Source organism: Carassius carassius, chromosome 36, assembly GCF_963082965.1.
Source record: "Carassius carassius chromosome 36, fCarCar2.1, whole genome shotgun sequence".
Lineage (NCBI taxonomy): Eukaryota > Metazoa > Chordata > Actinopteri > Cypriniformes > Cyprinidae > Carassius > Carassius carassius.
Genome location: NC_081790.1, coordinates 13,104,604 through 13,116,876, shown reverse-complemented (window position 1 = coordinate 13,116,876; position 12,273 = coordinate 13,104,604). Strand labels below are relative to the sequence as shown.

The following is a 12,273-nucleotide window of genomic DNA, read 5'->3' as shown; positions in this document are numbered from 1 at the left end:
AATTTACATACACACATGCACACACTCCTGCATCAGACAGAAAGTGGATCTGAGCTGTGGTCCGTCATTGTAAGTGATCCATATTTTCTTTTATGTTCTTTTAGATTGTTTCAATAAACCTGTTTTTGAAGCATATGGGGTGGCTGCTGTTTTTGGTCTACCCTATGAGCCTTTCAGACTCACCCAGTCACAGGACGTTTCCAGTAGACTGGGGAATTTACAAGAAAACAGAGCTGCAAACTATAAATGAAAATAAAACTTTAGCTACATTTAAATTAATGTATTAATTTACTTGAACTTGAATACATGGGTGTCTCATTTATACAGTGTCTAAATACAGTATGTAATATATATTATATATAATTCAGATAAGAGTTTATCAAGATAAAGAGAAACTGAAAGTATATTCTTTTGTTTGAGGAAAATTTCCGTTGTGGAGATCTGCACTCAGTGTTAGAAGCAGCATTAAAGGTAAGTCACGACTTTCTTTGTGTTGAGTACGAGTATTTTATTTCACTTACACATGGTATTTACATTTCACTAATATCTTATGCATACCGAGATTATTTGTAGCAAACATGTGGGATGAAGATGACTTGGAACCAGGTGCTCCACCATCTCTTGAGAGTTACAGAGAACCAAAAGTCTACACGATGTACCATGGCACATCCAGGGAGAATGCTGACAAAATTCAAGTCTATGGCTTTAACCAGTCTTCTTATAACCGCATGCTTGGATGTGGTGTCTACCTCAGCCGAGATCAACAGAAGGCCTCCAGATACCCTTTGGATGTATCTGAGAACGAGAGAGTGATTGTTAGAGTGGAGGTCAATGTTGGGAGAGTGAAGAAGATTGACCGTCAAGGTCATCCACTGCAGAAAACCTGGCATGATCATGGGTATGACACTGCCTGGTGTCCTCCAAACTGTGGCATGGTGCCAAGTGGTCTTGAAGAAAATTGTGTTTGGGATCCAAAAAGAATCACAGTGATTGATTTAATTTATCCAGAGAAAGAGGAGGAAAGTTTTTGTAGAATCCTCTGAAAATGTTGAACAGATTAAACCAATAAAACTCTTTGATACATACATTTTTATAGTTTCAGTGTTGTTCAGTGTTGAACGAGTCAATCTTATAATCATTATCTGGCTCGGCTCGGTGTTCATCTTCAGTTCTCTCTTCACAGCAGTTCAGTCAGTGTATGTTTGAGTAAATGAATTACTCCGGGATGTTGGTCAATTTTAACTCAGAGGGAGTGTCAGCAACATTAAAAAAGTTAACAGCTTAAGAATTTATGGATTAATGCTTATTGAAGACGCGAACCATTTCAAACGATTCAGTTCGATTTGGTGAACTGGTTAAAAAAAAACAGTTTAAATCGAATGATTCGTTTGCAAACTGGACATCTCTACACTGCAGTGAACTCTCACATCTTGCTTTTGGATTCATTATAAAATGACCATGAAGTCACAAAGTCTCATGTTATTTAAAAATAAATAAATAAATAAGCACAGACACCAGCAGCCTAGTATGGTAAATTATTGAAATGCTTAACCTGTTAACTACAAATTAAATTAATTATTAATGGTATAATAATTAAATAATGCATTAAATATTTTAGCATTTTTTAGATAATGAGATAATTAGATAATTTAGATATTTCAAACATTGCTTAAACAAAACCCTCTCTCTGACTAAAATGTTACCTGTGAGGCAGAAATATTCCAACATCAGTTCCCTTTCAAACGGTCTCTCCCATTGCATATAACCCTATGGGGAAAACTCTTGTTTTACTCTGTGCTGAAGGCTCATTTGTTCATCTTTACATAGCTGCACAAACCAATGGTGGTTTAGCCCGCCAAAAAGGGCGAAGCTGACCCCTTTATAAATCGTCTCAGAGCACCATTCAACAGATCATTCTTCTTCAGTGATGAGGATCATCTCTTCGCTGACTCTGCAATCAAAAAGCAAAAGAAGAAGCTCAGCCTGCAGCTAGCCACCGTAGAAGAAGCAAAGGCAGTGGAAGAAGCAAGAAGCCTTTCCCTGTGGCCATTCGGCACCTAAAAGAACAAATTTCCTAGTGACATTGTTTCAAATGTTACGCAGCGAGTGTGGCTCGTACAGGGAATCCTGCAGAATGCATAAGGGCAGTTAGTATGTCACCTGTTTGGGCGGCGCTCACTGAGAGCATGAGTCTTGCTCTTCTCCGCACATGAATCGCCTTCTTCAATGAAGGCAGGCTCACTCTCCCGTTTCTCTTCTCTCAGCGAGCTTGGAGAAACATTCTTGTTACACAGAATGGCAAATTGGAGAAAGGAACAGTGGAGTCACGTGGCTTAGCAACCTGGTTTGAGTGATCTCATGCCGGCAAATAGCCTACAGTACATGCTCACTCTCCCCCCACAAATTTATCCGTCGATGTGTTTTACATGTGAGGAAAAAAACGCCCCTCATTACATCGAGCAGCTAAGTCTAGGCGGATCTGAGTGGAAGGCTGTCACCAGAGGCGTAGCAATAGGGCAGGCAATTGCGTGGGGTCATGCATTTTGAGGAAGCCCCCGGTAGCTGACAATTTGAACAATCCGAATTGTCATTATTAATATAACATGGAGCAATATATCTGCATCCCCCCTAGGGGGCCCCCTCTGACTTTAAGCTGGATGTGCTTGCTTTTTCCTCGTGACATGTGACAGGTCCCCATTTTCAAACTTGGTAAATTATGGAGATAAGATTGACTTAAGGATAATTACATAAACAAATGTTATTGTTGTTAATTACAGTTTATTTTAGCTTAATTATTTGCAAGATTAATTACTGGTTATAGTCCAGTTACTAATATGGTTACGGGGAAACGGGTTAGCTAGGGTTGCACTTAGCAATGGCATATTATGTAGTGTTTAGCAGGTATTAATAGGTGTATAATAGGTGGTACCGGGAAATATAATAAGTATAATAGGTGGTACCGGGAAAGATGCGCACATCACCAGTGTCACAGCTTTGCAAGTTTCGGTACCAGGGATGCAAACTTAAAATGGGCCATTTGTGTGATTTGTGTTGATCATAGAGTTTTTGTTCTTTATTTGTTGGTTTTTTTTTTTTTTTTTTTTTTTACTGTTCCAGACAGTAGACTCAACTCAGTTCTGTACCCGCTGGAAGTCACCCGCTTTCAAACGCTTCTGTGTGTTTTTGTGTGCATGCTCAGTTTATGTAATTCTACACTCTCACATACTGTATCTTCCTATTATAACAAGACAAAAGTCAGAGTAACAAAACTACAGCAGCAACCAGTCTGTAATCTGTATTGCCTTTAGCAGCTTCTACCGGTAAAAATTACTTAAAGCTCTTCTTTGATGTGTCCTTTTTAATGTACCTGTAAAAAGTGACCAACCACAATTCATTGCGTTTAAAGAGAAGAGAAGTTAAGGGTTTTTCTCAAATGTGTAGAAGTCTTGAGCTCATTCACTAATTGTATCTACAATAACCAACCTGATGTTATTTATTGTCATCTTGACATTATTAGCAATCAAAAATGACAACTTTTATTTTATTTTTTATCTTATGGTGGTTTATTTTATTTCACAAAAGAAGCAAGAGCTATAACACCAGTGACAGATTTTATTAAAGATACATTTTCTGAGAAGGCATCAGCATTTTCAAAACAAACTGCTGATCAAATTAAAATGATACCTTATATACTATTAAATTATGTTTTCTTTCACACAAACATCAAACAGTGTGCAATTGCAGTGTGTAATTTCAAAGTGCTGGGAAAACCATAATTAAGCCAATAAATTATGGGATTTATTTATTTATCTAGACTGATGACCCAAGATGTTTATGGTGCATTTCACTGAAAGCATTGATGGCACTGTTGCAGTACAATTGCTTGACATACCTTCATCAACGATTTTAATAGCAGTCAAGAATCTTAAAAATCCTTTAATTTATTGCACACACAACATGTCTTCACTTGTGATTTGGCTAGACACGTAAAAAGGCATAAACAAATACCTTCATAGAGGCAGCAACCGGAACTTACTTTATAATAAAAGCAGAACATGTTGATCAAAAAGCGTTAAAAAATACTTAAATATGCTGATAAATCTACAGAATTACTTTATTTATACTCTGGAAATATGATGGCATAGCTGGCTGTTTCTTAAAAGGCTTCCCAAAGCTGTGAGATGCACAGAGGAACCAGAAGATTGAGCCAAGGGTAACCCAGTAGAAACACACTGATGGCAGAGCAGGGCTCGATGCTGTCTGAAAGGCAAAGACAAGTTCAGTTTTAGGCAGAGAAAGTATTAATTTATTTCGCATAGTGCCACAATACAGCTGCTTTACCCAGTTCAACAAACAGAGTCTTCTGGATCTTGGTTACTTTACAGATGAACGTTGTATTCTCAGTGACGGTGAAGCTCATAATGGTCAGCCTGAATCCATATGGCTCAAGCTCTGTCACAAACGTGTTGTGCCTGAACTTGGGTTCAGGCATTATTCCAGAGATGTTGGTGTTTATGATGATCTCCTTCTGGCCTTTAGACATGGAGAACTCATAGTCTGTGTGGTAGTTGTGTCTGGGCTCCAGAAGGCAGTCCACTCTGAGGTCATTATCTTCCTCTTGGCATACTGTAATTACACTCTCTTCATCCTGACACAACACTGGGATCATCAGAACTGGAGATGAGAAATCATTGAGCCTGTTAGGTATTTGCCATATCTGTACAATGCTTTGGAAAAGTCAAGAGTTCAGTACAGCACTACATTTATTTAAGGTTCTTCCCAAAATTACAGTTGTCATCATACGCTCAATCTCATGCCTCCTCAAAACGGACTTTCTCTCTTTTGAGGATTACAAAGGGTGAATCTTTGAATATTTTTCAATTTTGAACTGGTGTTCTTTTCCATTTAACATATATATATATATATATGTGTGTGTGTGTGTGTGTGTGTGTGTGTGTGTGTGTATAATTCTTATATATTGCTTAATCAAAGAAAACGAAAAGGGAACTCTTCAATATAGAATTAAAATATATTTTTAGAGAATATATTTGAATGATTAGAATGGTAGCATATGAAAAGTAACATTCATAATGTTCTTACCTCCCAGAGCCAGACTCCACCCAAACAAAGAGTTAATTGTATTCATTGCAAACCTCTAGATAGAAAAAAAGGAAAGAGGAGAGTTAACTATCACAGAACAGAATAAAATCATTTGAACATACATAAATATATACTATTCGATTATATTAAATGTGCTATGTTATTTTAAAATAATAATAATAAAATAAGTCTTGTTTTCCCAGAGCATGTGAAGGTCTAAATAACCTTTCTATGAAAAGCATTGCAGATAAATTAATAATTAGCTTTGAAATAACTATCTAGAGTGGTCAATAAATCTAGGCTGAAATCCAAAATTAAATTGTTTGAAAATATATATATATAGGAAAGCACACTGTTAAACAAACCTGCATTTTAAAATGTTTAGTCTCCTCGGCTAGGTGGACCATCAGTGAAACTGCGCTCTTCAGACAAAAACAACAGTGCTGTAGCTCCACCTAACTGCCTCACATTGCATTTCACCTAACAGCATGAAGTACTGCACTGCAGAGCAATGCAGCAGCCCCTCCCATCCATGCTGCACTAATGCAACGCCATATGAGAACATCATCATATGAGCATAATATGTCTATTCACCTTCCCCAAGTAAAATACCCCGATGAGAGTCATGAAGGCCTTTTGCTGCTTCGATGAGACCAATGTCATTCTTTTATGTAAAATAGACAGTGCAATACAGCACAATTTGGCATGCAATTTTCTGGTAGGATGTACATTATCTTGTATATCGTAAAAGCTGATCTGCTCTGTTTTATCCTCAATCACAGCCCAAACCTTTTTTTGCCTGAGCATGCACGATATTATAGGTTCCATACATTTACCTTTCAGAGGCTTTATGGTCGTGCTGTTTTAATCCCAGTCTGTGATGTATGTCTGTGTGATTTAGCAGGACACCTTCTCCAGTGGTTCATCGAGCTTCAGCTCTATGGAGAGTTGAAGGAGAAGGAGGAGAGAGGGAGAGAGAAGAGATGGAGAACCGTTTGTCTCCCCCTTTTGAAAGATCTAGAAAATGCTTTTTACTAAATGTTATCCAGAGTTTCCCACAATGATTCTTTTTGCCTTGAGCTATCAGAGAATTCCAAGTATAAGAAGTATGTATTTACAAGATGTTTCATTATTTATGTTTGCTATTACACTACTGTTCAAAAGTTTGGAGTCCAGTTTTTAAATGTTTTTAAAATAAGTCTCTTTGCTCACTAAGGATGCATTTATTTGATGAAAAACACTTAAAAAAGCAAAAAATATTGTGAAATATTGTTACAGTTTAAATCACTGTTTTCAGTTTTAATATATTTTAAAATGCAGTTTATTACTGTGATAGCAAAGCTGACTTTTCAGCATCATTACTCCAGTCTTCAGTGTCACATGATCCTTAAGAAATCATTTTAATATGCTCAAGAAAAATGTCTTCTTATAATCAATGTTGAAAATGTTGTGCTGCTTAATGTTTTTGTGGAAACCATGACAAAGTCTTTTAGGGTTCTTTGATTAGTAGAAAGTTCAAAAGAATAACAAACTTTTTTAACATTATAAATGTCTTCATGTCTTCAGTCTTCAATTTAATAGTGTAGTTTATCAATTTTTCTGTATGAATAGAGTAAAAAAAAGTCACATCAGTCACTGATTAACTGCAGCGTTTATTATATTAGTTATTGTCAATGTATGGTCAATTTATGGTATTTTTTTAATTTAAACATTTTCATGTAAAATTCCATATTTTAACATTAGTTAATATGTTGTGAACCAAAAATAGCATTTTTAAATTGATATTAAACAACAAAATAATTTAATTAAGATAAACAAGCTATAAATTGCTGTTGATTTAGAAGGCCAACAATGGAAAACCTTAAGGTATCGATTACTTTTTTATAAACATATCACTTTCTGAAAAAATAAACAAATAAACAAACATCAGCAGAAAAGAATAAAAAAAAATATATTTTTCTTTTCAATATTTGCATTGGTCCATCATTTCCTAAATATGATATATAAATATTTAGGAAATATAAATATCGGTCATATTAATAAAATATATATATTTGCATGTGCTTTTTGCTCATTTAAATGTAAACTATTTAACATTACTACATTATATGGAAGTAAAAATGTCAGATCTGTTGTGCCCTGACAGCTGCCAATCATTTGGTTCTTTTGCTTTTTATTTTCAGTAAACACCGTGGGTGTGCCCTAGTGAACTATTTGTTTGTTGCTCTATGCATTTCAATTAAAGCACAAATTAGCATGTAAAAGGCCTTGTCATTTTCTAAGATGAATGCAGGTATATTCAATACCGCTAAGATTTCAGTCAATCTGCACCTCAGACAAATCCTGTTTCTAGACAGGTGAATATCACACACACCAGTTATTATTGTTGCTTTATTTTCCATGGGAATGAATGATTATTTATTTATTTAAGAGATTAAAGAGAGTGACATCTCCAGTCTTTCCTTAAGTGACAACGTGTGCTTTTTGAAAAGCACTGACAGCTCATTGCTTAAGTTGAGAATTAATTCCACTGCTCTATTTTGAATTGTTAATTTGCCTCAGCTGATAACAATGCTGCCGGAGTGTAAAGAGGATGTTTTACATTTGAAAGGATTTCAAAATAAGCCATGACAACCTGGCCTTCACATCAAATGAAAAGATTAATTCATCTGTACCATACAAGTGTTTCTCATTAATTTATTGCTTTGGAGTCCCAACAAATTAAGATGAAAAATGGCTATTTAATTTAATTAACACAACAACAAACATTTATTTCACAATCATACTTCCCAAAGTATCATAGGAATAATCTTATTTACTATAAGCAATGTTTTCATGTTATAATACCAAAGCAAATTTATTGCGATTTACAATCTAAATTCCATACCTATCTTAAAAAATGTACTCAATTTTAGTAATTTTTATTACGTTTTTATTATTCATTCTCTGAACTATTTGTCGTATCAGTCATGACAATTTTTTCATCCTAAATTTTTTAAAAGTGCTATTTAGTTTAATGAAGCAGTTAACTTTTTATGTATTGGGATGAAATGTTTACCGTGCATCACAGTTTTACTGAAGTTATTTAAAAAAAAAAAAACTGTTTCCATATCAGCTATTCTGTTTCAAAATACAGCATGAATTGGCCTTCCTCAAGTTTTGCACAAATTTTTGGACAAAAGTATTTAATGCAATGTAATGTAATCCTATACGATTGCAGTGTCTTTGGTAATAGAATTTATACTACATTTTATTTTATTACATTATTTTAGAACATAAATATACTCCTCTCATTATTATTGTTTTAACATTTGACACTGCAATGCAGTTCTGAAATTGCATGTTCATTTTGGAGCAACAGAGGGAGGTGTAGGACAAGCTGGACCTTTGACACGCGCTTGCACAATAAATTCTGTGTTTAAATATCCCAAAATACTTTACAAAGCAGAATTTGGGCGTTTATCACACATTAAAACTGCTCAGTGATAGACCATACTGTTAAAACGCGCGATGAGTTATTCACAAACACGTAGTTTTACTTTTATTGCTCGCCTGAAGCTGTGATCCATTAATCGTATTGCCCTCAATCACCGGGCGAATCAAACGAGAGCTGCAAGTTGGGCGCAACTTTGAATCCTCTGCTGGTTAGCGTCATTTGACGCTTCTTAAACATCCTACAGTTTAGCAGGGACCAGGGTTTATGTTAGGTAAAGTAAATACGACGAGTTTCCTCAGAACAGGTGATGTTTGAGACTTTTGTCAGAAGCGCGTGGACGAGGATAACCGCTTCAGGACGATAGAACGGCAACTGAACGAAGAAAACCAAACGTTTAGACTAGGCTGCAACTGGACCGAGACCTGAGGTTTATGTTGGTACGGTCTACCATTCTTCTTTAATCTCAGAGCTTTAAGCTGATTTATGTTCGATCCGCTGCCCACGCGCGCAGTTCAAAGTGCGCCTCGAAGCGCGTAATGGTTTTACTCAATCTGAGAATTTAAGGGCTTGGTCCAGCGCCTGGTGCCCATACGGACAGACTATCAAATTCAAATTAAGAACTGGACATCTAAATATCTTCAGTTTTCCTGTCACATCTCAATAAATGGGGAACCCGGATACTTGTTCTCTAAGGGATTGTGCTTTCTGTTAAACTCATACCGCACCACTTGTTTTGAAATCGGTACATCTTCAAAAAGACCATGATGTTTATGAAATTGCTTCTTCCACTGATGTCCATCGTCTTGATACGAGGTAAGACAGAGTCTTTTTTTCAATATGTTCTATTACATACTATTAAAAACAATAACAGCTAAATCATTCATTAAAAGCTGCGTTTAAAGTATTAATAGCAGTAGTTATGCTAATAATATTCCATTAATTATCAATAATAATAGTTATAACAACAGTAACAATAATAATTTAGAAAATGCTATTTATTTTTCATTTTACTTAGACATTTATAAATGTGTGCTGCTTTTTAGAGGTTCACCATGCAATTTATCATAGAACCGATATTAAAGAATACATTTTGTATTAAAGTGTTACTTGGTTAAAAACAAAATATTGTTCAAACTAGTTGGTCATTCTTCAGTATTGAACATGTTGTTTTTCTGACCAAATCTTATTACTGATTTGTTTTATTTCTGCTTACTGTACTATTTAAATTCCCCATGTTTCCTGTAGAACATACATGAATTGATGAAAAGTGTTCATATTCATACAGTGCTGTGAAAAGTTTTTTGCCCCCTTTCTGTTTTTTATTTTATTTTATTTTTTTGCACATTTGTCACACTTAAAAGATTCAGATCATCAAACAAATTTTAATATTATACAAAGACTATGCAAGTAAATACAAAAGGCAGTTTTTAAATTATGATTTCATTTATTAAGGGAAAAAAGCTGTCCAAACCTGCCTGGCCCTACGTGAAAAATGAATTGCCCCCCTCATGTTAAATCATGAAAGACCTGTGATTAACCACACTCAGACCTGTTTACTTCCAAACTCAAACCTGTTGAATCAAGAAATCACTTAAATTGAACCTGTCTTACAAAGCTTAACATGCTTAAAGAGCAACACATCATGGTGCGATCTAAAGAAATTCAAGAACAGGTGAGACAAAAAAAGAAAACATGCATCAGTCTGGAAAGGGTTATAAAGTCATTTCTAAGGCTTTGGGACTCCAGTGAGCCATGGTGAGAGCTAGGGGTGTGTGATATTGAAAAAAAAAAAAAAAAATTCCCGGAATTTACATTTACATTTAATCATTTAGCAGACGCTTTTATCCAAAGCGACTTACAAATGAGAACAATAGAAGCAGTCAGGTCAACAAGAGAACAACAACAGTATACAAGTGCCATGACAAGTCTCAGTTAGTATAGAACGCACATTGTTTTGTTTTTTTTTTAATTAAAAGACAAGAAAAGGAAAAGTGCTAGTGTTAGTTGGTTAAGTGCAGGCAAAAAAGATGAGATCACTTGCAGAGCGCAAACTTCTGGAGGGCACATAAGATTTAACCAATGAGTTTAGGTAAGTTGGTGCCGTGCCAGTGGTCGTCTTGTAGGCTAGCATCAGTACCTTGAATTTGATGCGAGCAGCTACTGGTAGCCAGTGTAACCTGATGAGGAGAGGAGTAACGTGAGCTTTTTTTGGCTCATTGAAGATAACCCTCGCTGCTGCATTTTATCGATAACGATAATAAGACAATATTTAGCTGAGTGTGTTATTGTGCTGGTACCTTAAGGACTGCCTTGGACAGCTGACTCCAAATGTTTTTAATATTCTTCATATTCTGTGTGGTGGTCAGTTCACACTTGAGAGAAATTCATCTTTTCCAATAAGTTTAGACTTATTTTTACATTTTATGGGCATTTTTAACTTTATGAAGTCATTTTATCTAAAAGTGTCCATTTATCTTTTGAGTGAAATTCTTACTTTTAATCAGTGAATTAGAATAATAAGACATCTGGATTGTTACCAAGCAAATGAAATCAATACAGAAGCTGCATCTGAAGTGGCATGTTGAATTCACACTGCTTAATGAGAGACATGAATGCATTTAACCTGCCGTTACAAAGTACACATGCATAAATAATGTTTTGATATATAAAACATAAAACATTGAATACTGATATTTGAAGTTATTTAAATAATAAAATATACTTTATATGTGAAATTAAAACAGCAGCAAGTGACTCATTCATTAAGGAACGATCAACACCATCATGTTGCTCAGAGACGCAAAATAGCTTTGTGGCTTTGTTTGGAATTATTTTTATGATCAGAATGTATCTATGACAAAGGGTTCTAAAAATATGGTTTCTTATAAAAAAAAAGGCTCAATTTGCCCCGGGTTTGGGGTAAGTTGACCCGAGTCGAGTCAGTGGGTAAGATGCACCATCTGTGTGTAAAATGAGCATCTGACCGAATCTGATTCAAACCCATGTGAAATAAATAATAATTAAAATCAACATCAACCAAATGAAGTTTAAATTTCAGTATTTAATAGTTTACATTTTTGAAACAATATGTTGAACACCAAAGTTTTTTGGCCATTAGTAACTACAGGTGGAAAGATATTTGTATTTATTTATTTTTTATATATTTCATAGCAATATCTGGCAACATTACCAGAACTTAAACTGATGCCAATCAAAAGAGCCCACAGACATGTTATTGCTGACAGGATACCACATTCGGTAAGAGAAATGCAAAAAAAAAAGAAAACACATCATGATATTATCTGTCAGAAACCTTATCAAAACTATCAAAACAGTTGCATGTAACACTAGTGCAGAGATCTGTAGAACATGTATGTTACATCTATGCTATTTCATATTGTAGTTAAATTTTCACAAAGTCGTGCCAACAGCATTCATAAGGGCACTAGACAAAGTTCTCATCTATATAGCAATGGTTATTCATGAAAACTATAACAGTAATAAGCCTATGTATTGCTGAGAGTGAGTGGGTCAACTTACCAACTGGCTCAACTTACCCCACTCTCTCCTATCTTCCATTGAAGATGAGTCAGTTCTTTTTTTTTGGTGTGGGCCACTGCCCCTCAAAATGTCTTTGCATGGCCCTGCTCCACAGCGATGTGAAAGACTCGTGGCCAGTTATCACAAACGATTGATTGCAGTTGTTGATGTAAAGGGTGGAACAACCAGTTATTAGA

At 35.3% G+C, this 12,273-nt stretch overlaps 2 protein-coding genes across 4 annotated transcripts in view; one reads left to right on the top strand and one right to left on the bottom strand.

Moving 5' to 3' along the window:
* Positions 1-3,535: 3,535 nt before the first annotated feature.
* On the bottom strand, positions 3,536-6,081 carry LOC132116707 (thy-1 membrane glycoprotein-like). Of its 2 annotated transcripts, none has more exons than XM_059525577.1 (4): positions 5,937-6,081; positions 5,101-5,155; positions 4,342-4,674; positions 3,536-4,260 (listed from the first exon to the last, which is right to left on the bottom strand). In XM_059525577.1, exons 2-4 carry the CDS (start codon positions 5,144-5,146, stop codon positions 4,157-4,159), a joined length of 483 nt encoding a protein of 160 aa, XP_059381560.1. In that variant the 5' UTR covers positions 5,147-5,155; positions 5,937-6,081; the 3' UTR covers positions 3,536-4,156. The 2 variants fall into 2 exon arrangements, with proteins under 2 accessions (XP_059381560.1, XP_059381559.1); XM_059525576.1 differs by lacking the exon at positions 5,937-6,081 and adding an exon at positions 5,466-5,625.
* Positions 6,082-8,564: 2,483 nt separating this feature from the next.
* LOC132117207 (nectin-1-like) overlaps positions 8,565-12,273 on the top strand; it is a 29,065-nt gene continuing 25,356 nt past the window's right edge. The window contains exon 1 of one of the 2 annotated variants that reach the window (XM_059526332.1): positions 8,565-9,349. In XM_059526332.1, the coding sequence (XP_059382315.1) occupies positions 9,298-9,349 (52 nt within the window). In that variant the 5' untranslated portion in view covers positions 8,565-9,297. The remainder of the gene's footprint in view (positions 9,350-12,273) is intronic. The other variant, XM_059526331.1, reaches the window with a different exon arrangement.

Excerpts from the sequence above, each read along its gene's own strand:
- LOC132116707 (XM_059525576.1), bottom strand. The coding sequence starts at position 5,507 with ATGGTCCACCTAGCCGAGGAGACTAAACATTTTAAAATGCAG. Across the intron at positions 4,675-5,100 it reads GTGGAGTCTGGCTCTGGGAG|TTCTGATGATCCCAGTGTTG; the intron begins GTAAGAACATTA and ends TCTCATCTCCAG. Across the intron at positions 4,261-4,341 it reads GACTCTGTTTGTTGAACTGG|ACAGCATCGAGCCCTGCTCT; the intron begins GTAAAGCAGCTG and ends TTTGCCTTTCAG.